The sequence below is a fragment of the Coturnix japonica genome, chromosome 3, assembly GCF_001577835.2.
Source record: "Coturnix japonica isolate 7356 chromosome 3, Coturnix japonica 2.1, whole genome shotgun sequence".
In the NCBI taxonomy this organism is placed as follows: Eukaryota; Metazoa; Chordata; class Aves; order Galliformes; family Phasianidae; genus Coturnix; species Coturnix japonica.
In genome coordinates, this window is record NC_029518.1 from 88,767,788 (window position 1) to 88,791,984 (window position 24,197).

Sequence of the window (24,197 nt, forward strand, 5' to 3'; positions counted from 1 at the left end):
AGCGCCCTATGTTATTTCCAAGTATCTTTCCTTTTGCTTGGCTTATTCCTGCAGGATGCTTCCCAACAGGCTCATTTCCCAGGCAGCTCCCAGCACCAAGGAGTGGCTGTTCAGTGTTTTGGAATTACTGCCACAAACAGGAAACGTTTCATGCTTTCTATTCACAGTGATGTGAGGAGGGAAAGGACATGGGGCCCAGGGCAAGAGCTACTTTGTAATAGAAAAAGAAAGCTGACATGGCTTTTGGCTATGGCAGGTCATTGTATTTGCGGGAAAGCAGCTGGTGGTAAAGGACGTGGGGAGGAAATGCTGAGATATTCAGCTGGAATGGGCTGGCTCCTCACTGACCGTCTGAGTGAATTATGCTGTTTCACTAAGATGCAAAATCAAAGAGATAATGGATATGTCTGTCTTTACAAAAAATACGCTTCTTCTCCTGGAAAAATATTGCTTGAGGTGAGAAGAAAAAGCCATCATTTTCCGCAACACGTGTTACAGCAGTGCTGTTCATGAGTCAAACCTCTAAAATATATGTTGACCTGCCTTAGCTGTGAGTTTTCAGCCATGATTGGGCCACGGAAAGGTAACTACACTGAACTGTGCTATTGCCCAAATCCTTTGCAATTTATTCTGTTCAAATCATACAAAACAGGCTGTTTTACAGGTGAGATTGTTGACTACTGAAAATGCATCTCCTCAATTGCTATACAAACCATGGAATTACTAGACTGAGATTTCTAGCCATGTCTTCAAGAAGGTGTCAAAGCTTTTCTACTGAATTTCAGAAAGCTGTTACTTGTAGATAACTTCCTGTAATTTACCAGCAGGATCAGCTCAGCCACTGCTGCAGTCGATGTTCCTTTCCCATGCCTTTCTCTGTGGACAATGGAGATTTTCCCTTTCATGAGAAATGTTGCTGTCTGACATCAACGTGCAGTCACTGAGTTCTAAGTACTAAAACTGAAATCCATTTTCTTTTTTCTCCTTTTCTTTTTGTTTGAAAAGATGGGAAATTCTTATGCCGGACAGCTCAAGACAACAAGGTTTGAAGAAGTGCTGCATAATTCTATCGAGGCCTCTCTCCGCTCAAACAACTTAGTTCCCAGGCCAATCTTCTCTCAGTTGTATTTGGAAGCTGAACAGCAGCTGTCATCGCTGGAAGGTAGGAATTTGTGGACTTTATATTTCTGCTCCAACACAATTCTGCTGTTTGCTCTCCTAGGGGTCAGCACAAACATTTAAAATAGGGATGCAGAAAAGCTGCAGTGTTCAAAGTCTTTCTTTGGATATATTACGATCTAAATATGTGTATAGTTATATTGGAATTTGATTAAAATGCACAATGCACTATCTTTTATTTTGACAAAAATAAGTTACCTGCTTGCTCAGATTTATATGCATGTATAAATTGAAGATTTGGAGAAATCTTTGGTGATTGAGAACATAGGTCTGTTATCTTACAATTTATCATACACTGCTGCAATTTATATAGTAAATGGCAATTAAAAAATGACAGGTTTTTGAATGAGATACACTTTAATTTTTGTTGTGAATAATAAGGTACAAAAAACTGTAGAAGATTATTAAGGATGCTTATGATACCTTTAGTTGTTCTGTTGTAAAGGTAAAGACAGGATACAAAGGCTGGTAAATCTTGTTCAAGTTGTTGTATAGCACACAGGACTTTCTCTTTTTAGAGAAGACCATTTCCTAAGTTTCATTTGCTCAGTTGTTTTTTCTCAGAAATAGTATAATTTAGATGAACTGTAGCCCTGACATTGTCTTGTTCATATACTTGGACTGTTCTTGGCCATAACTTCTTATTAGTCCTCAGTAGAGTAGGTTTTTCTATGGTGAGGCAGATGCGGTATAAATAATTTATACAAGGTAACATAGTCAAGATCAGTGCCAGAAACAAGTTAAACAAGTTGGACATTTCTCACCTAGACGGTACAATTTTCTGCAGAGTTCAAAACCAATTGTTTTCCAGTGACTACAGTTTTCCCATCTCTACATTTAAATTTGAAAAAAACCTCAAACATACTTATTGTAAGTGTATGCCTTTATGGTCACTTACACAAGCATAATTGCCTATAGAATTATTTGAAGCTATGTAAGACCTCTGTGCATTGTCTTCCAGACATGTGCCATTCCTTGGCATTGTGCAGAGAGCGGCAGCGTTTTGCTCAGAGCTCAGGTTCTAGTGGGAAATGGGCTGCATGAGAATCAGGTTTTCTTGCTCTGATATCAGCTGTGGTTGAACCTAGTTTCAAGAAGGAACTGTTTCTTCAGTCCACAGCACCAAGGACATGATCAGCACCTCATTGATAAAAACCTGGACTTGGACTACAGCCAGTGTGTTCTAAAGTAATGAATTTGTGTTTATTGCAGCTGTTAACATTATAAATAAAGGATACAGTTACACTGTTGTGATCAGCAAGAGCTCAGACACCATGAATTAGATCTCCAAACTCATGAAGTTATTTTAAAAATAGAGATTATTTTTTGAATAATAAATAAAGGCGTCTTTTTATTTGCCCCTTGGCTTTTTAGCTTCCTCAGGTGCACTTGTGTCATGCTTTTGATACTTTGTTTTATTTTTGAGGCAAGATCTAAGATATTCCTTTTTTAGTTTTAATCGAAGACATTCTGTTGTCAGTATAAAACTGCAAGTTGGAGCTTCACAGAAAGAACAAATAGCTTTAGAGCTGGTGATGTCAAATTCATTGTCAAGAGGAGAGAATCCAGTTTTCTGTAATACTTTCTGTAACTGGGTCACCTTGTTCATTCAGTGATTTGTTGCCAGCATTTTCTATTTTCTAAGACATTTATGCTATCACAATTTGTAGCAGGCAGCAGAGCAGATAATGAGGAAGAGGAAGAAGAAGAGGAAGAAGAAGGCTCGGAGTCAAGTAGTCCTGTTTCTTACCAGATGAAGCCTCCCCCGGAAGGATGTTGCACTACTGATGGTAAGAAGTGAGCTAAACATGCAATCAGAAGGCATTTTGTCTTGCTGAAATAGGTATGACTGGAGTCTTTCCCTATAACTCACCAGAACAAGATCATTTATATGTTGTGGAAATCCTAAGCATTCCACTGTTCATTATCTGTTAGACAAAGGCCCTTACTAAATGTGGTAGATAAGTTTTTGTGCTAGAACACCTGGCATAAGGACACAACAAGGCAAGGTTGAGTTCACAGGCATAACATTCACTATAACAAGTACGGTAATTCTCAGCTTTTATCATCAGTTTTTGCTACTTGAGATGCACCTAATTCAGTTTTGCTGTAAGAATTATTCAAAACAAAACAAAAACAAAAAACCAGGTAAACCAGTGAAGTTCACTAGGTACTTACAACTATTATATGCATTTTTGAAGATCTGACTGTAGTTACAATGACATTAGTAAGTAGCCCATGAATATCTGTGGCGTTGTGTGACATCATCATGAGAAGGTTCACTGTGGATTTTCAAATTTGAGCTTGTTTATTGTACTGATGGTATTTGTTTATGGTGACCAAAAGGCGGGGAAAAGAAAACATCTATATCTCCTAGTTTGCTCTTGGCCTTAGAAGATACCACTTTCCTTTTCAATAAAACTATTTGAAGATCTTTATTGATTACCTGTATTAAAGTGAAAAGTCTTGACTTAAAGTACACTGAATTGATGTTTATTTTTATTTATTTATTTATTTATTTATTTTCCTAGGTTTCTGCCAGGCTGGTAAAGATTTGAGACTGGTTTCGATTTCCAATGAACATATTGAGGTACCATCGGGGTTTTTACTCGTTGGTGCCAAGTCACCAAATTTACCTGATCATCTCTTAGTATGTGCTGTGGATAAAAGATTCCTTCCAGATGATAATGGGCGCAATGCCCTGTTGGGTAAGTGTTTGTGGTCTCATTAAGTGAACACTTCTGTGGTCTACAATTAATAGATAGTCTTTTTTTGCAGAGTGAGTTCAGCAGATGTTATTTCTCTTATGTCTGTACAGTAACTCTCATTGGTGATGGACAACAAGATAACAGCTCAGAGCTGGCTATGTTTACTTTGGAAAGACACAGAGTAAATCAGTTCATTAAAAATTCTTCATCATCTTCTGTCCATTAGCCCAAGAATTAAGTCACTGTCTGGTCTGTTTTTTGATCCAGTTGCTGGAGCTACACATCTGGTAACTGGAATTGAACTGCTCCCTATTTTAGTTTTCCAGATAGTAATGTAGTTGGACAGAGTGTAGATCTGTCAAAGTGAACCTTTCTGGCTGCATGATATATGTAAACAGTTTGACCATAGTTTGTACTGTAAAATATTAACATAGAATCATAGGCTTGGATTAGAAGGGACATCAAAGATCATCTGGTTTCAAACCCCTGCTCATGCATGGGGTTGCCAGCCTCTAAATCAAGCACTGGATCAGGTTGCCCAGATCCTTATCCACTACGACCATTTTCATTCATTCTTTTGGAGCAGGGATTGTATTCTCCACTATGTTTAAACAACAGAATGAATTCTGGATCCTAACCTATGAATTTTTGCTATTATCACAGTAAAAATAAATATGAAGTATTCCATGTTGAAATTTTTCCTTAATGTATAATCAAGTAATGCTGCGTTTGAATTCAGTCTTACAATGAATTCAGTCTTACAATGCATATTATTTTAAGAGAACAAATTGTGCAGAATACTTAAATGGACAAGAAGCAAGAAAATTTTAAGTGTCCAATTTCTGACATAAACTGAGACTTTCCATTTTCACTGTAGCCCTTATGATTGCCATTATCCACATCCAAATTAATACTACAATCAGGGCCAATCCACAACCATGTGAATGAATGAATGAACTAAATATTGAAGTTTGTAAAGTGGAATAGTTTATAAACTGGGACAAAAAGTATATAATGTAGAAGGAGAGCTCTTACTGAAGTCAGACATTCTTGGGTAATTATGTATTATTTTGTTCAAAAAATACCTTGTCATTTATCTATGTACCAGTCTGTGCTTTAGATAGCAGAAAGGAAGTATTTGTCATTGTGCCCTTTAACCATTTTCTTTCACAAACACTGAGGGATATGACGTGAACTCAGTTGTTATCTCATTTTGAGCCACTCTTCAAGGCATTTGGGATGACAGTATAGTGTGAAGGTGGATAATGTCATTCCGTGTACAGTAATTTCTTTCCTCACGTGATCTTGCAGAGTTGGATTGGTCACAGTAGATTTGACTAGTGATTGTAAAAGAGTTAGAAGGACTATAAATCACCCACGTGTTGTCATTTTAAAGATAAAGACAGGAATGTTGTACCACTCAAAGCATTCAGAGCTAGCACTCTTAACAGCTTAAGCTCCTCAGGCTGTTAGTGGAGAGGAAGTAGTGTACTTGTTAACTGCATGCTAAACACGAACAGAAAAAGGCAATGGGAGCATAACTGAGAGGTTTTGTACTACTTGTGTCCTCTGCTTGCTTATTTAATACTGTTTTCTTCTTCTAAACAACTTAGATCAACTTAGATGCTTATTTTTGGCTGATCTGCGTTTAAATTCTAGTGAATCGTGTTCTTCTGCAAGAAAAAAAAGTGATAATTTAGGATAAGCTTTGTGTATTCTATAACAAGATTAAATGTGAAAGGATTTGCATTTGGATCTTCAGGCTACAAAATCTTCATCTATAAATTGAAAAAGAAATTTCCCTGATGAAAAAAATGATAGATCTCATTGACATGAGGATGGAATGCTATTGGTAGAATAGACAATATTTTTATTCTGGTTTTCATACACTGATGCAAGTCAGATCCAGGTAAGTAGGATTAGGAGCAGACATCAATAGTCGCAGTTTCAGATGCAGTAAGTTAAAATACAGAGCTGCTCTTGTTTTAAATTCTCTGCTCTTTCGATTACACAGTTACCTGTCTTGTGCTAAATTTAAGATGAAAACTTTTTGTAGACTCCATGAAGTGTAGAAGCTCTTCTCGATACTTTTATTTTTAAAGATAAGGCAGAAGGCTTATTTTTATATTCTGAATTTAAGCCACGCTGCCCTCAGAGATCTTGGCCTTTCAGAACAATACAGGAAGTGATTCTTGAAGCTTTTCTGAATTGAATTCATTTTGAATTGAAATTAGATATCTCTGTGAGTCGGAGTACATCCCACACTTTTGTTAAGGTTTATTGGCAATTCTGGCACATCACTTCTAACCCTTGAACCATATTATTTCCTAAAAAAATCCTGTCCTTTTTTCCCTCTCCAGATATTGTGTTTTTGTAAAGCAGTTATTGCTGACTATTGTGGGATTATTTTATCCCCCAAAATAATTTCTTTGTATGGAACATACAGAAATTCCAGGAGAAAACAAAATGTCTCAGGAGTTTCTTGCCCAGCTTTTGATTTACGGCCTCATTCCCATGAGGGGCTGCTGATATTGTGCCAATTTATTGATCGTGATAATGAGTTGCTCCACCATCTAGAAATATGTGTTTGTAACATGAAAGCTGTCCCTGTTGAAGAGCAAGGTTGTTTTGTTTCTTTGTTTTTACAGTGTGTGTTTTATTACATGGAAAAGTTCTGTTTTCTGGAAAAAGCAATATTTTTGCTAAGGAAAACGCTTTTTGTATTTGAGGAGCCTGAGAGCATATTTTGTTTATCTCCACTCATCGAGTTAGATCCCAAGTTTTGCTACCCTGCAAAACAAATTCAGATGTGGGCTCTAGGAAACTGTTCCTTTTTGTTTTGTAGCCTGAAGGAATGCTTGACTGGAGGATGAGCTGCGATAGTGTGATATTTATGGTTTCCTATAAGTGCAGCTAATATGTATCACTCCCAAAGGTTTTTCTCTTTTTCATTTTTCCCTCCAATTCTTACTCATAAGGAGGGTCTCTCATGATAAACAAAGCAGCTATTCACTCATCATTTTCCTTCCCCAAAGACCTAACAGCTGCCCATTTTCCTATCAGGGAAAAAGAAATCCTTCCTTTTTTTTCTTTTCAGTGGGTCCCTGAGGTCAGGACAACAGAGGAAAAGATTAGTTTGCTTGCATTGTAAGCTGTGAGATGAAAAGATTGCAGTATAAAGTCTGTGGCACTTCTGGTAGAATATACACTGTTCAATTTGGCTTTTGTTATAGTTGTGAGTTCCTGTACAATGCAGTCTCAACATGAACATATTAATTTCATTTATTTTTTAAATAAAGGCCTTTGGTCTTCAAATGGAATGGTACTGAATGGGAGGGAGAAAAAGTGAAGCATTGTCAGTGTTTGTGTGCTTTTTGCTTGTGAACAGAACTGAAGAAATACTTTTGTTGAAGAGTTAAAACCATACTAATTCTTAGCGTTAAGCTAGTTGGAAACTTTCAAAGAAATCTTAACATTACATAAATATCAACGTTAATTAAAACCCCATTCATTTTTTAAAGAAAAAAAAAGGAAGAAAATTTTCAGCCAGGCCAACTGGTGATAGATATCCTTCCACCCTAAGTATTCCATTTATCCTTAGTGCAAGCTCACTGTTAATACAAAGGAACCACTGCCCAGTCATAGAGTAGATTGGGCTTCATATTCCTTTAGTCCAAGGTCCCGCTACTGACTGTGGGGCCCTTAGCATGGAAGTGCTTTTTAAATTATAGAATATCCTGAGTTGGAAGGGACCCACAAGGATTATTTGGATAATAGTTCACTGTGATGTGGGCAAATTCAAGCAAATGTATGTAATAAGATATAAGATGCAATTAAATGTCTTCTGATTAAACAATCTTCAGAGGGTAGCAGCCTTGAGTCGCTACTGAACAGAGTTGGGTTTGAACTGCTGACCTAAAGGTGAAAGGTTTTTAGCCCCAAAACTCTAGGCATTGATTTCTAATTCTCTTGTGAAATCAGTTGCATGACATAGATATATTGAGTCACCTTATGGCTGCCCCAGCTCCCCTGACCTTTGTCCTTTCTATAATATATGGAAGAATATTTAATGTGTCTTGTTTATAAAGCAAGCTCTCCTGTCTATCAGCTGTTAGCTCCAGCCATTGCATGTAAACAGGGCATGCACAGAATGAGGGTTGGTAGTGGGTCCAGCCTTGTTCAACATCATCAGTGACCTAGATGAAGAGAGAGTCCACTTTCATCAAGTTTACTGATGATACAAAGCTGGGATGAGTGGTTGACACCACAGAAGGCTGTGCTGCCATTTAGCAAGACCTGGAGAGTTGGGCAGAGAGGAACCTGGTGAGGTTTAATGAGAGCAAGTATCAAGTGTAGAGTCTACATCTAGGGAGGGATAACTGTATGTGTCAATACAATTTAGGGGCCAACCTGCTGGAAAGGAGCTCTGCAGAGAAGGACTTGGGTGTCCTGGTGGACAACAGGTTGACCATGAGCCAGCAGTGTGCCCTTTTGGCCAAGAAGGCCAATGGAATCCTGGGGAGCATTGAAAAGTGCATGGCCAGCAGGTTGAGGGAGGTGATCCTCCCCCTCTAATCTGCCCTAGTGAGGCCACGCTTGGAGTATTGAGTCCAGTTCTGGGTTCCTCAGGTAAAAAAGATTCCAGATAGGACCTCACAACAGCAGAACAGAGGGGCACAGTCACCTCCCTCTCCCTGCTGGCCATCCCTCTGTTTATTTAGCCCTGGATACCATTGGCCTTCCTGGCTGTAAGAACACTGCTGGCTCATGCCCAACTTTTCATTCACTAGGACCCCCAAGTCATTATGATGAACACTGTTCTCAGTCTTAATCCGTCTGCTGCAAGGATGGCAATGGACTCTTCAATCTGTAAAGCAGCCCTGGAAAGAATAATGATTGAACATCATACGGCACTGAAATTATAAAGTCATTCTATGTTGTATCTGTGGTGTCATCAGAGAATGTGTCAGTCAGAATGAAGGGGTTGAAATTCAGTGTTGGCAGGTGCTTTCTAGAAAGAACTCAGCTCAGGGGAGGTGGGAAGAACTGAGATGAGAGATGATAGTCTGACTTGAATGAAAAACTGAAAAATAAGCTTCTAAGTTATTTTCCAAAGAGTTTTCAAAACAAGCAGACTCTTCTGGTTTAATTCTTATTAAATCTCACTTGTATGCTAAAGCTGGTGAAAACTAATTCTCCAGTAGACCTTGAAGAGTAGACTCTGCCAAGCAGACAAAGTTAAAAATAGATGACTTAGGGCAAAAGGCTGTTTCAGGTACAAGGTACTTTTTATTAAATCTTTCTTAGTTTTCTGATGATTTACAAGAGTTATCAGTAGTGACTGGTGGTGTAGTGTCCACGTGAAAAGGTTTTGTGTCCATATTTGTGTCCATATTTTGTGTCCATATTCTGTTGCAGCAATATTTCCACGTGTGGCTTTTAAAAGCAGCTGGATACTTTCAGCAAAACAATAAAACCTGAAAAGGGTAAAAGTACTTCTGTTTAACTTTTGGAAATGGTCCCCTCATGTTTCCATTTGGAAAGGCCTTGTAAGTAGCAACGAGTACAGAACTGCAGTGCTGCTGCTCATGCTCATCATATTGCCAAGATGTACAGGAAGTTTTTGTTTGCTAGCAGGATTATTTTCTGTAGCTTCTTAATCTGCCTAAAATGCATGTAAATTCTACAGCCTTTACTGCATCCATTATAGTTTTGTTTCCCTTTGTTGCTTTTATTGCAGCAACTGAACGTTCTGTGATGTTAGACAGATGCTTTTGTGTTGATTGATACAACACAGAGGATTTAGCAGTCTTGACTTGTCCCAGTTTTAAGAGTCATAATGACCGTTATCATTTTACCTATCAGCCTCAGTGATATAATAGGCAGCTTTCAGTAGTTATTGTTCACTTATTACCATAGATACCAACTGAATGCCTCATAAACTTAGATTTCTAATGAATTCTTCTGAACAGTTTGAAAATTAATGAAAATACTCAGGTTGTACACTAAGAAACAGGTGTTAGAGGGAAAATTTCCATGGGGAACATTATCTTCTATATACACACTATATGATTTCCTTGCAAGAATTAAGTATTTTGAGATAATTGTTCAGATGCAGCACAAAATTTTCTCATGGAAGCACTTTGGAAAATGGAAAAATCAAGTTGTTTAAGAATAAAAAGCAGCTAAGTCTTAATTAGCTGTTCAAGGATTGTTCTTTATTTATGGTGATAATGGCATCACCATCATGAGCTCCTCTTTGAAGCTCAGATTTTATACCTCAGAATGAGAGGAAATGGCAGTATCCCTGGAAATGCCCCATTAAAGCCTGAGTACAATGAGCTTCTTTACGTGCGAGGATTGCATCTGTGTCGTGTTCTCTAAAGTTGCAGACATGTTCTGTTCGTAATCATAAATAGCTCGAAGTGTTGTGAAGCACTAACACAGTCCAGCCATATAATCTACTTGAGAAATCTACTTAAATCAATATCCTAAGAAGGCATTAGTATTTTTCTTCTCTAAGCAAACATCTATAGTAGAAGCTTGGTGCTTAAATGAACTTAGATCTTATTAAATATAGTAGATTAAATATACTTAATTTCCTGAGGCTTCCTTGAATGTTTAAGTTTCAATGCAAGCTTATGAAGAAGTAAAACTTTCTGTGGTGGTAAGCATGTGATTTAGCATAGTTCAGCCGGAAATATTTTGTTTTAATGCTTTGTGGGTACTGAATGAGTGGGTACTGTGATTGTTATTTCCAGTGGGAGAAAATGAAAGATGTGTCTTATTTTACATTTTCTGTTCATGTGGGGCTCTGTTTATGCAGTCTACAAGCCAAAGTGCAACAGAGAGGACTTGATGTACTGTTTTTTGGATTATAATGTTTATACAAAGTTAAATCTGTAAAACAAAACAAAACTGTTTTTTTCTGCAGGGAAGAGTCATGTTTTGAAATTATTAACAATCACCAACCTATCTTACTGGATTATATGTATTGTTTTATCAGGCTTCTCTGGCAATTGTGTTGGCTGTGGCAAGAAAGGTTTCTGCTACTTTACAGAATTCTCAAATCACATTAACCTTAAACTGACCACTCAGCCCAAGAAACAGAAACACTTAAAGTATTATCTGGTCAGGAATGCACAGGGAGCTCTGACGAAAGGATCTGTAATCTGCTGGAAAGGGGCAGGTAAGATAATGAAGCTGTCTTACTTGAGCTCTGGATTTTGTCATCCAAGCTTGGATATTACCGGGACTGGCGTCTGTGTAAAACCTAAGACGGATCAGTTGAAAGAAAGTCTTCTTAAAGTGCAGCTGTAAAAAGTAATTGACTGCCCTAATAAGAGGATGGCATGTGTGATGCCACCAGTTCTTCCCTTCCAAGTGCTGTAGCCTTTAAGTAATTCACATGTGAAATTACCGCAGAAAAAAGCAACTATCACTGTTGTCAGTGGATAAGAAGTCTCTTTTTTTCTTAAGAACTCAGAGGCCGGCAGTCCTCATCCAGCACCTGTTCAGGCACAGTGTGCCAGCTGCCAGAGAGCGCTGGCCTCTCCGGGAGCACCGCGAATGAGCCTCCTCCAAACCTTCTTCCTGGGACTCCACAAGCAGGTACCGTGCAGAAGGAGAACGCTCTGGGTTAATGTGTGCTTTTACTGCTCCCTGTGTGTGTATTTGTGTGTGTTTCTATGAATGGAAAGAAATAAATAAGGACATTACCACATGCAAAACAATAAATCAAATAGATTTAGAATATTGTATGAATAAAGGAAGGAATTCTCATGTCTTTTCACTGTCTATTCCTCCCCCCAGATTTATGAACAGAATTTTAGGAAATAATACAGTAGATAGGTGATGTGAAGCTTGTTCATAACCAAGGCAAACCTTATATTTAAGAGACATTTTGCATTATAACCAGAAGACTCGTTACTGCTGGGATTGCATGGACATCAGTGGAGAAAAGAAGCTTTAATATTAGAAGGCAAACTTTGTATTAACAATGATTTCTCAAACATTTACTTTTCCATTAACCTTACATAAATAAAAGGTGATCAATGGTTGTGGCTCAAGTGATCTCTCTGAGCTTCACAATGAATATTCTCATGTGACTCTTATGGATCCTGATGGCTCCATTAAAGTAAATGATCATTTTATTATGTCAATTAGGAATCTTGATCTAGAAGCATTTATTGTAAATACTTTTTTTTCTTGCCAGCTACAGCCATAGATCATATTCCACCCACAGCAACATTTGGCTCAGCAGCCTACAATGGCAAGGAATCTCCTAAACAACAGCTGGTGAAAAATAACCTGTCTGCTTTGACAAGACCATCGGTGCTAGGTATTTGGATTTGTTCTTTAATTAACACTAAGATCTGTATTGCATGGATTTGACAGAAACATCAAACAAATTATGCCATGTTATAATTAACTATATGAATAGGAATTTCTCTTCCTTTCCAAATCTTTTGTCACTGTAATCCTTCCTTTCCTTTTGAACGTTAATTTTCAGGTTAAAATTTAAGATTTTTTGCCATAGTTTTTTTTTGCAATTTCGATTATAAATTGAGGTTTTTCATTACATTTACAACTTTTTCTGTCAATTTACAACATTTTCTGTCAATACAGACTGGATTCTGAATCTAGTTTCTTCAGTATTCTATTTGCATCTGTCTCGAATAGGTTTTGTGGAGAGAAATAAGGAAGGTATCTAAGTAGAACAGATGGCTACATACTGCCCCCACATGGTACAAGTTTAAAAGTCATCTTTGAAAGCGTAGACATAAGATTGTTCTGCAGACGTAAGATATCCAGATGGGAGGATTCCTCGTTTACTTTTGACTTTAGTATCTTTTGTGAAAATAAAACAAAAATTAAAAAAAACAAAACAACGAAAATCTCAAAAACCCAACAAACAACATTTTCTTACAAGTTCTTACTCTTGTTTTGTCTTTTTTTTTTTTTTTTGCAAGTCTAACTATTTTACCAGGAGGTACAGACTTGCCAGTGTAAAGTAGTTACAGCTTTTACATATTATATTAATGTGTTGAATTATCATGCACAAAAATGAATGAAACATATTCTAATACTTTTCTGAAATATTGTTATTCAGGAACTTTGACAAATTCAGGGCCTCCAAAAAAACGCCATAAAGGTTGGTCACCAGAGTCTCCATCATCCACTGAAACATGGAACTCACCACTCAACCCACAGGCTCCAAATAGAATTAAAAATGGTAAGCTGTACACAGGGTATTGATGAAGTTTGTTTCATCATACAGAAAATAATGAGAGAAAAGTAGCAATATTTTAAAGACATACACAGATCCTCAGAAGAGTTTTGAGAGGCATTTGATACCTACATTTTCAGAATTATTTATGTTCATCAATTTTATTGATTCCTCTTCTAGTCACTGGACATAACTTTAATTAGAATTCACTCGTCAAGTCATTATTAATATACTGCAACAAGTGCTCGTGTCCATCTTTAGACACAGAAACACCTTTGGGAAATTATAGTGTCAGAACTCAGATACAAAGCTATCATCTCAATTCACTTATTTGTCACAGTGTTCTCGACCCTTTCTTGGATTTTATAGTCTAGGTACAGACTAGAGTGATGTGCACTGCAATAAACCAGCTTTCAGCAGAATGTTTTCTTTTCATATGCTACTGTTTAAGTTAAAATTACCACAAGAAATTAGTTTTGAACAAATGCTGAATCTTATTTTTTTATATATTCAAAAAATCTTAGAATCAGTAAAACTAATTATATCATACAAAGCCCCCAGATCATACCATGTATATCTCTATATTCATACATTCAGACCATGAGACGTTTACCTATAAATATTTCACAATCTTTGGATGCATGTTCAATGCTCAAAACAACTCTCGAGAGAATAAGCATAGCATGCGTTGTGGTAAAAGATCATTAAAGGTGTGGTGTCACCACTGGAAGTATGTAACACTTATACCAAATGTGTATGTAAGATGATGTTGATTAACTTATCACTGAAGAAACAATTACTAGATCTCACTCCAGAGGTATTATGTATAAACTTTTAGATGGAGGAAGCCTATCATCTCTACCACACTCTGCTTTGGTGGGGCCAGCCTCATCTCCAATGGTGGGCTCAGGAGAACCTGTCTCAGTTCCTGACAACCTGCTGAAAATCTGTAAAGCAAAGCCAGTTATTTTTAAAGGTAAAAAACCCACCCCCTCAACAAGATCTCAGGTCTTATTTTTTTGAGATATAAAAGAGATATAAAGATAAATCCAACTGCTAAACAATTCTAAAGCTCTCATTTTTTGAAATATCTACTATTAAAACTTTTGAAGTATGAAATGAATGTGATATGTACGAACGTTGTTTATTTCTAAGGTCATGGAAACTTCCCATATCTTTGCGGGAACATTAATGATGTGATAGTGAGTCCTCTGCTGTATACCTGTTACAGAAATTCACAGTCTTTATCTAGAGCATATGAACAGTATGGTGCCCCGACAATACAGCCTATTTCAGAAGAGATGCAGCTTTTGTTGACTGTCTACTACCTTGTTCAGCTAGGTAAGATGATTTTTTAAAACCATATATTAGTTGTTCCTGAAGACCAAACTTAGATTAAAATATAATGATACAAAGTTTGCACTTTCCTATAAGAGGGAATCTCAGCAAGTGAAAAAAAAAAATAAGAAAACAGCTGTAATTCATTGCTCTTTCATATAGACCATAGTTCATAGAATCATAGAATCACAAGGTTGGAAAGGGCCTACAAGATCATCTAGTCCAACTGTTCTCCTTTTACTGTACCTACAGAAAACCCCTAAACCAGATCTCCTAGCTCCCTTATCCAGACGCTTCTTGAACACTGCCAGGGATGGCAACTCCACCACCTCCCTGGGAGGCTATTCCAGTGCCTGACCACTCAGGTCATTAATAAATATTACTATATTGACATAAAACTCTTAAGTATCTTCTGATAACTGATAGTCAGGTTCCAATTACAGCAGCTGTATTTGAGTCTCGCAAAGACACTTCAAAATTGAAAGATATAGTTCACGTCTTCTAATGACCATAGCCATGCATGCATAAATCTGAAACACAACCATCTCTAAAAAGAACCACACTGTTTTTTTAAAAAGCCATTTTTAGCCCAACAGCTTTGTTGAATTTTCATAATATGAAGAATTTCCTCTTCGTTTTTTTTTTTTTTTAGCTTCAGACCAAGTCCCTCTGATTGAAGATCTGGAACAAATATTCATGCGCTCTTGGCGAGAATCACACCTCTCTGAAATCCGTCAGTACCAACAGATGATTCCACAGACCTTTCCTCAGGTGCCCAGCCAGATCGCTCCAGTGACCTCAGCCCAGCTCCCCTGGCTGGCAGGACTGGCAGCCAGCTCCTGTAATGACAGTGTCCACATCATTGAATGCAGCTACTCTCTGGCTGAAGGGCTTTCAGAAATGTTTAAGCTGCTCATTGAAGGAAAATTAATAAAGACAAACTACGTGGTGATCATCTGTGCTAGCAGAAATCGAGCCATTGATTCCTGCATTGTGATAACAGGTAAAATCTCAGGAGTTTCTCTAGGCAAAAGAGAGTCAGCCCATGCTATAAGGATTTTCAATAAGCTGCCTCAGGAGAAAAGAGCCGTGACCAAAAAGTAATGGGTTTTGATGAACCCAAGGTGCTGTTGCACAGCTGGATCTCCCCCCAGTAATCCTATTCTGCCTGTATTAGCTGTGACCTTACAAAGGCACTACTAGAAACAAAGAATAGAAAACTAACAGTGGACAGTGTGTAATGCTTTCCTGCTCTGTGTGACTGGGGTATTACTGTAAGCACAGGATTGAACATTTTCTCAGCTCTTATACAACGCTCTTTCAACCTTACTGGTTTCAGCTGACATGGTACGTGCTTGTATAAGAGAGAACAAAATCTCATCTTGGCCTTTGTTTTTTTTGGAGGGAGAGGATTCATTTAGCCAGGAGGTGTTTTGATTATGACTTATAATGTTTTTAGTGTAAGTTTGAAGTGCTTTCAAAATGATGGGTTTTGTCTTTTAGGAAAGTATCAGGCAAGAGTTCTGTCTGAGAGCATGCTCACTCCTTCAGACTACCAAAAAGAAGTAAACTATCAGCTGGTCACAGGCAAAGTGGAATCCCTGGGGTCCTTCTTCAGCACCCTCTGCCCAGGTACATAATGTGCTGTAAATATGCTTCTTTCCAAGTCTGTCAGTCTTTTTAGTGGGTGAAAGTAGCTGTGTTCACGCTTCCTTGAAGCAAGACATTATTACAAATGTATACAAAAAATGCAGGACAAAGTTGCGAAAGTACATTTGAATTGCATTTCCTCCTAGAAGCATCAGTTTCTAAATCCCTCAGGTTTATAAAAATATGCCAGCAAGAAGCTGAATGTGTTATTCTTAGCTATGCAAATCCATCTATATAATACACAAGCCCCTATATGCATATAAATCGATAAATTCTTTTGCCCCAAGCACATGATTAATTTGGACTGTGGTAGACCAGAATTATTTTACTGAAGGAAGGAAGTCGTACTGTGAACTTGATCTTGATGCATAGGAAAGAGAAGATAACTGCAGAGCCAGCTCTACAGGATCATTTTTAACTGAGTATATTGAAGATTACTGCAGGCAGGGTTTTCTGTGGATAGATCCAGCCATGTGAAAAATGTAACTGTATCACACTGCTAGAGCAAATGCAGCATGCTTGTCAGTGTTAATGCATTTCACAGTCCTCTTCACCATTCACATCGCGTCATGAAATCTGTACTGAGAAGGCAAGAATGCTTTCTGAATACGTGCTGATATTTTCACTAGTCCCTGAAGAGACACCTGTCTTCCTAGAGCCATCATGCAGTTATGCTGGTGTCTCTGTTCCTAGTATCTTTGAGTTATGATTCTCAAAATAACTCTTACTGCTGTTTGAGCACAACAAGTAAATGAACATCCTGAAAGGAGCTGCCATCTACATCCACTGGATTGCACTTCACAGAGCAGACCCTGCCACTCTAATATAGTTTACAGACATGCTCAAACATCTTTTCAACTGCTGAGAAAATATTAAGTACTCAGGACAGACACGCTGAATTTTCTGAATAGCTTTTGTCTGTAAGCAGGGTCCCTGCTAAACAGAACAGGATGTATTTGCAGATGTACTTAGCTCAGTACAACATACCTTGCTTGCTTTAATATTGTGTAAAAAAACCTCATTTTTTTCATCAGATTTTGAAAAGCTTCTTCTAATGCTTATCACTGAACAGTACAAATAGTTACAGAGGTCAGGACATACACAGGTTACGTTCAGGTTTTTGTCTTTGTTGATTTAGGTCACAACCTTCAAACTAGTTTTCTACTACATTCTCTAGTTGTCCTAAGCCACCAAAGTCTGCAGAGCCGATCTGTCGTTCCTTGGCCTGATGTGTACTTTATTAGTGATAAGCTGAAAAAAAAAATAATGCAATGGAAACTGATGATAGGATTAGTGTACAAAATATCCAGTAAGCCAAGGACAGGACAGCCACCTAGCATACACAAAACTCCTTGAGATCTACTAAAGGAAGTCAGCATGAAATGCAGATGTTATCAACCTGGATGTTTTTATCACTCTCATTTCTATCTGATAGAGGGTGACATCGATCTTTTGCTGGAGAAATTTTACCAGGAAAACCAAGGTCACATCTCTTCATCACTGTCTGCTTCAGCAAATAAATCAACAGCACTGAATGGAACAGGAGCAGCTGTGTGTACAAGTAAGGAGGATTTTCTGAAAAGGTAATAGAGTCGGATGCTTGAGAGTAGGTCTTTAGCTGTGCAGTTAGATGTACCTGGTTAGAGTCCTGGGCTCTTGAAGAATTCTGTTTTGAGGTGATCGTGAGCTCATGTCTTGGGATATCCAGATTTACACTGGTGTATGCTTAGCTTTATTCCATGAGAACTGTACTCCCTGAAGCTTTAAATCTTACTTCCTTGGTAGCAGAACGTTATCGCAAAAGTCCAGCTTTAGCTCTTAGATAGTTAAGAGACTTGCAGGAATAAAATGCCCAAGTGCATAAAGTTTTCTTAGCATGTTCTGTGTAGATTTTCTTAAAACAGAACTCTGACTCCTTAAAGAATAGACCAGTCATTCTTTTCCAGGCTGTACAGTTTTACATTGGATTAGACTTTTGGTATATATATATAAATAATTCTGTCTTTTTCTAGGTTATGAGATCGAGCGACATCAGATTCGACCATTCCAGCTGGCAGTAGCTCAGAAACTGCTGTCTCATATTTGTTCAATTGCTGACTCCAGCACTCAAAATCTTGATTTGGGTTCCTTTGAGAAAATTGATTTCTTGATTTGTGTTCCACCTTCTGAAGTGACTTATCAGCAGACTTTGTTTCATCTCTGGCATTCAGGTGCTCATTAGTTAGCATTATTAGCTAGATTTACAGGAAACTGTAAGCATTTGTATCTGGAAATCCTGACGTTTGATCCGTTTTTTTCCAGGTATTTTATTAGAACTTGGGTTGGAGAAGCAACATCTTACAAAGCAGAAGGTGGAACAGTATGTTCTAAAACTAGATGCAGAAGCCCAGATTAAATTCAAAGTCTTTCTGCAAAACTCTATGCAGAATCCACACACACTTTTTGTCCTAATCCACGATCATGCACACTGGGATCTAATGAGGTGAGAATACTAGAACTTGCTTTTTGAGAAATTATTTTTGTTCTTATTAACTTTTAAGATCGGATTTATGATTTGCCTTCCTTCATCTGACACCTTTGCTGACTCTGTCTTCCCATGCATTGGATAAACATGTTTCCTCTTAAGGCCCTTTATACTTATTCTACATATTAAGTTATGCAATACTGGAACACTGCAGTTCAAGTACTCCTTGCTCACTCCTCTCCTTTGAGCCACGGCTATTATTTTTCTGTCTCAGTGTCATCTGCTCAAAAGAAAGCTCCCTGTGGAAAAGCACAAAATTCATTATCCTCTGGGATAATATCAGTGTCCTCTGGGCTGTAGAACATGCAAAACCCTCCACAGAGTAGACAATCAGTGCTGATGTCTTTTAAAAGATTGGAAATTTCCCACTACCATAGTTGTTTGGTTTTTTTTCTGTTGAGAATCATGTCTCACATTGACTACGAACCCCGTTAGTTCCCCTGCTCAGCTCATTTCTTCCCTCACAGAGCACTGTTTCCTTGGCTTTTCAGCAGTCTGCAGAAAATTAGTTGCTTTTGCTTTCCAGCCCCTGGGGCACTGGAGAAATGGGAGAATATACTGCAGTCCAGAAACACCACCATATTCCTTCTATCTTTGGTATCATGATGGTGTTGTGTTTCTGAAACCAAAAACAGTTGAATTTTGCTTGCAAATGAAAGGACAAGGTTTTGGCTTTCACGCTGGTTAAGAACTTGTAGCTTTCAGCAAACCTTTATTTTTGCACATGTGAGGGTTTCCAGTTCAACTTCTCTAAATCTTAGACACTTACATGAATTATAACAACCTTTACAGCATTTATTCACGTTACATCCCTGAGTGGCAGGAATGTACCTATACAGCTACTTAGCTCTGATATTTTTTCCTTTTATTTAATAAAGATATGTAAGGGACAAATATTGAAGAGATTATTCTGTACAGGAGGATTCATATCCCCTCACTGATGTCAGTTAAATGAAGTGTCTATAATAGGAATTTAATTGCCTTGGATTGCCCACATAGCCACAGCAGAGATACAAGCGTTTCTGAAGGCTGAGAGGTCATGGGTAGGCACAAAGATTTCCTGCAGTTTCCTGCCTCTCTTTGTTGATGACAGCAACTTGCCGTGCTGAAGCTTGTAACTTAGTCCCTGCAGGTAAATGTGGGGGGATTTTAACCCAAATGAATTTTGAATGATGCGTTAAACTGGAGGGTTTGGGGTTTCTGTTTTGCAGTGCTATGCATAGCCTTTATCCTCAGACAGAACTGTCTACAGGACTTGTGGATAGACTGTTGAACTGCAGGGAGGTGAAAGAGGCACCCAACATTGTGACACTCCACGTGACTTCCTTCCCCTATGCGCTGCAGACACAGCACACTCACATCAGCCCTTACAATGAGATCCACTGGCCTTCTTCATACAGCAATGTAAGATGGATGCTTTGAGGTGATTTTGTGAGCTTTTCATGAGTTATTTTACATTTATATACTTGGTGAAACTCTGGAGGCCTGATCATTTTTGTGTAGGCTGAGTGAAGTTTGCATGGTATCCCTTATGTCAGTTTATGTCAAGTTCTTTCCCTTTGCTTCTCCTGTCATTTCTTGCTCATTTTATTTTATACCTTTTATATCTCCTATAACTCTAGAAACTTCAATAAACCTTTGAGCTACACAGCTAGAAATCATCTGAAAATCTGTTTCTAGTTCATTACTGCATGAATATAAATAGATATATGAATTTTCTTCACATATTTTTACCTACATAGATTTTCTGTCTGTATATTTATACAGGGAGAGAGGAGAGAAACAGAGAAAAATGGGGTATTCTTTTCTCTCCAAAAATCAACTTTTTTTTCTTTCTCTCTGTATATTATTATGTGCCTGAATATATGTATGCTTGTAATAGAATGTGACTATAGATACCGATGATCAATCAATTATAAATTAATAATTGATAGATTTTTACCTTCAAAATTGTATTGCTTCATTCCTCTTAGGGTGTAGATTTATATCATGAAAACAAGAAATACTTTGGACTGTCAGAATTTATTGAATCCACCCTCTCTGGGCATAGTATCCCACTGCTTCGGTATGACAGCTCTTTTGAAGCAATGGTCATGGCTTTAGGAAAGAGGTATGGTACAATCCTTAGTTTAATTAAGGAAATATGAAGAGCATATTTCAATGTCTTGAGTTACTAGCTAGAAATCTGATTGTTGGATGTTTGGTTTTTTTGTTTCACAAATTATTTCATTTGTCCTTATCTTATCCTCATTATTTTATATATATATATATATATATATTTGGCCTGTAATCTAATCAGTTCAGATAAAAAGACCACAAAGGGAAGGAGGTATATCACTATATTTTGTGTACTTAAATCAGTGGTAAAAATTTTAGAGGATCATCCCAGCTTGGAAATATATCAACAGCAATTATGGAGCCACTGCAAAAGAGTAATGACATACTATGTGAAGGCATGCAACTGTGAATGAAATCATTGAAATCTGTAAGAAGTTTAAGACAGGATGAGTAGAGTCTTGCAAATCTATTGCTGAGAGAATGAGCTTGTCCACACTTTGCTACTGGCATTTGCTACAGGGTGACGTGTAGCTCTGATCACACGCACCAGACACTTCTCTGAGCAGGCCATCGTTCCTCTTTGTACTGTGCACCTGGGTTTTATTTTTGTGAAAACCAGAGCAAAGGAAGCTGTTACATTTCCACTTCTCTCCCTCTCATAGAGTGGACAATAAGACAGGGTATACCTTGGTTTGGGAACTTGGAGTGCTCATTGAATACTGCCTAGATAGTCAGTCCTCTTGGAAAAAAAGAGCGAGTTGATTCACAGTGTTAGTAAGAATTCAATAGAAATAACCCTAATGCTAATGTCAGGAAGAGTACAGTTCGCATTGATAAGTGCATGCGTTTTGATTTATGATATTGCTGAGTTCATTAGCAGATAAGTTTTCTAACAGCAGCAAAGTATTGATAACTTGAAGTGATGTAACATTGCTGAACTACTTGCTTATTAAATCCTTATTGAGCAATAGAGAGACGACTTTGGTTCTGATTGTGAAATGATGTGTTATTGCAAGGACTATCAAACTCTAATTCTGGACAGTAAACGTGAAGGGTTCTTTACTGCAGAAAGTCCTGAGTTTACTATATTTTGGAGAACATTAGCTTTTTTACTTTAATACTTCACTATTTAATTCACCCTTTATTTCAGGTTTCCCAGATTACACAGTGCAGTGATAAGGACTTTTGTCCTCATACAGCACTACTCTGCAGCTATGATGGCAGTGTGTGGTCTTTCTCAGATGAAGAATTACACCTCAGTTGAAACTCTGGAAATCACCCAAAACCTAATAAACTCTTCAAGACAGTGTCCTAGTGGTCATGGCCTCATGGTAGTGTTGAGAATTCCATGTACCCCACTGGCTGCAGTGGCATATGAACGTCTGTATAATGTGAGGGAAAGACTAGCCCTTGAAGATAACTTTGAAATAATCTTGGGAAATCCTAATTCTGGAATCACTATAGGGAAGCACTTTGTGGAGCAACTAAAGGTAATTTGAAGAATGACATATAATGGGAAGCTTTGTTAGATGGGTAGATGGGGAGACTGGTCCTAAGTTGAAGTGTGGTTCTTACTAGAAAAAAAACCTCAAAACTACTGCAAGGAGTTCTGTGATTCCTTTACTGTCCTACCAATGGTTACTCAGCTGAATAGTAACCAATAGAGCTAGAGCTTGGCTTCCTGCAACATCCCTTCCAAACAGCTGCACTGCTTTTATGTATAGCTATAGGGAAAACAGACACACAGAGCTGTCACAATTTTCTCACAAAGTCATTGTTGCACAGATTTTCTGCAGTGAAGATTTATATTATTCTTCTCACCAGCAGATGGCATAAAGGCACCAAACTGGTGATGCTGGCTGTGGGTCTATAATTCACAGCCCCAGACTCAATTCTTTCTGGACCATGTGTTATTTCAAAGATTCATTTATACCCTGTAGGTCCAGAATCTCGAGTCATCTGTGTAACAAAAGGCTCTGATATTTCCTTACTCTTCATAACATTGCCATCCGTTTGCTAAAGTAAAAATGTATATTACACTGTTCTGTGCTTAATTTGATATGTTAGACAGTCATTTGATATCCATTAATTCTCACTGTACTGTGTCATGAATAACTTTTTCGGAAAAATCAGTATTCTAAATCACATCCTATTTGTCTTCCCAGACTTGCACAATAGTGGTAGTAAGTGTACAAATGGCAGAAGTGCTACTGTCATACTATTGTTCCTGCTGTGTATTCCTTATCTGTAGGTCAGTTTCACAGCAGAAAGTATTGGATGGTGCGAGTAATGCAGTATAACCTGATGCTAAACACTCAAATGACAGAACTAGTTATCAAATTTCTCATTATATTATTTGGAAAATTGACAACTTTTGTGGAGAGTAGGAGACTTCAGGGGGTATTGAGGACAGTGTAATGTGCATGTTCAAAGTTTCAATACTTCCAGCTTCCTTCTATTCCTCTAAGGTGAAACAGCCTCATTCCTTGCTCATTTCCCTTCTTGAACTCAAACACCTGTAATTTATGTACCACAAGAAGCAACCCCTTCTCTCCCAAGAAGCTCCTACTTGTCTTTATTGCCTGATGTACCATATCCACTGTACCCATGCATGCCTTGGCACTAGCGCTATGCTGCTGGGAGACAGGGAGACTTTTCAGGCCAGAACATACTGTCCTGATCTCCTTAGGTTTACATCAGGCAGACTGCTACCTATAACTCTTCAGGAACTGTGCAGTCTACCTGTGTTGAAATTGGCTCTGCCATGTAGCTTACTTTGGTGGAACATCCACCCAATGTATAAGTCAATTTAAAAAATGGATGATATAATGTATGTTCATTTGTGCCATATCAGTATATTCAATAGTCACTCTTGTGCAGGTCTGGCAGAAAATTGAAGATGTAGATTGGAGGCCACAGACCTACTTGGAACTGGAAGGTTTACCCTGTATATTAATATTCAGTGGTATGGATCCACAAGGGGAGTCATTACCACGGTAAGTAGGTCTGGTGTTTTCTCAGTGGGCGTTTTTTTGTCCATTGCTTATTGAATGGCTAAAAATTAACTGTTTAGGTACTTGCTGGAAAGAAAACATTTCAGTGTCAAGATGATTCTTTTCCATTTTATTTTTATTTTTTAATTTTTATATTACAAATAAATAAAAAAAAAACATTGTTAGTAACAATCTCCTGCTTATAGCAAGATACGAGCACCTTAAAAATATTATGAGTTGTCATGCTATAAGGGTATGTAAAAAAAGAAATATCGATAGCTACTTTGGATACATCAAGTTAGCTGAGATATCTGCAGGATACTGCTGTATATCCAGCAGTATATGTGGAGAGGTCTGTGCCTTCTGGAGTTGAAGCTGGAAGGCAAACAAGATGCCCTTGTACCACTAAAATAGCACCATTTGGATTCAGTTGAATCCAAAATGATAACTTTTTTTCCTGTGTTGATGCTAACGTTCAATGCACCTGATTAAACTGCTTAACTGGATTAAGAATAATA

General features: G+C 37.8%; 1 protein-coding gene across 6 annotated transcripts in view; it reads left to right on the forward strand.

The window, feature by feature from the left end:
* Window positions 1–24,197, forward strand: part of GREB1 (growth regulating estrogen receptor binding 1) — a 73,940-nt gene that overhangs the window by 25,493 nt on the left and 24,250 nt on the right. For 4 of the 6 annotated variants that reach the window (XM_032443689.1, XM_032443691.1, XM_015859465.2 and 1 more), the window contains 18 exons: window positions 1,006–1,162; window positions 2,850–2,969; window positions 3,711–3,887; window positions 10,894–11,076; window positions 11,367–11,498; window positions 12,103–12,228; window positions 13,000–13,122; window positions 13,955–14,092; window positions 14,272–14,457; window positions 15,107–15,457; window positions 15,958–16,086; window positions 17,540–17,665; window positions 18,117–18,314; window positions 18,406–18,586; window positions 19,840–20,032; window positions 20,602–20,738; window positions 21,837–22,176; window positions 23,567–23,682. In XM_032443689.1, the coding sequence (XP_032299580.1) occupies window positions 1,006–1,162; window positions 2,850–2,969; window positions 3,711–3,887; window positions 10,894–11,076; window positions 11,367–11,498; window positions 12,103–12,228; window positions 13,000–13,122; window positions 13,955–14,092; window positions 14,272–14,457; window positions 15,107–15,457; window positions 15,958–16,086; window positions 17,540–17,665; window positions 18,117–18,314; window positions 18,406–18,586; window positions 19,840–20,032; window positions 20,602–20,738; window positions 21,837–22,176; window positions 23,567–23,682 (3,113 nt within the window). Of the gene's footprint in view, window positions 1–1,005; window positions 1,163–2,849; window positions 2,970–3,710; window positions 3,888–10,893; window positions 11,077–11,366; window positions 11,499–12,102; window positions 12,229–12,999; window positions 13,123–13,954; window positions 14,093–14,271; window positions 14,458–15,106; window positions 15,458–15,957; window positions 16,087–17,539; window positions 17,666–18,116; window positions 18,315–18,405; window positions 18,587–19,839; window positions 20,052–20,601; window positions 20,739–21,836; window positions 22,177–23,566; window positions 23,683–24,197 lie in introns of those variants that run through there. The other 2 variants (XM_032443690.1, XM_032443692.1) reach the window with 2 other exon arrangements.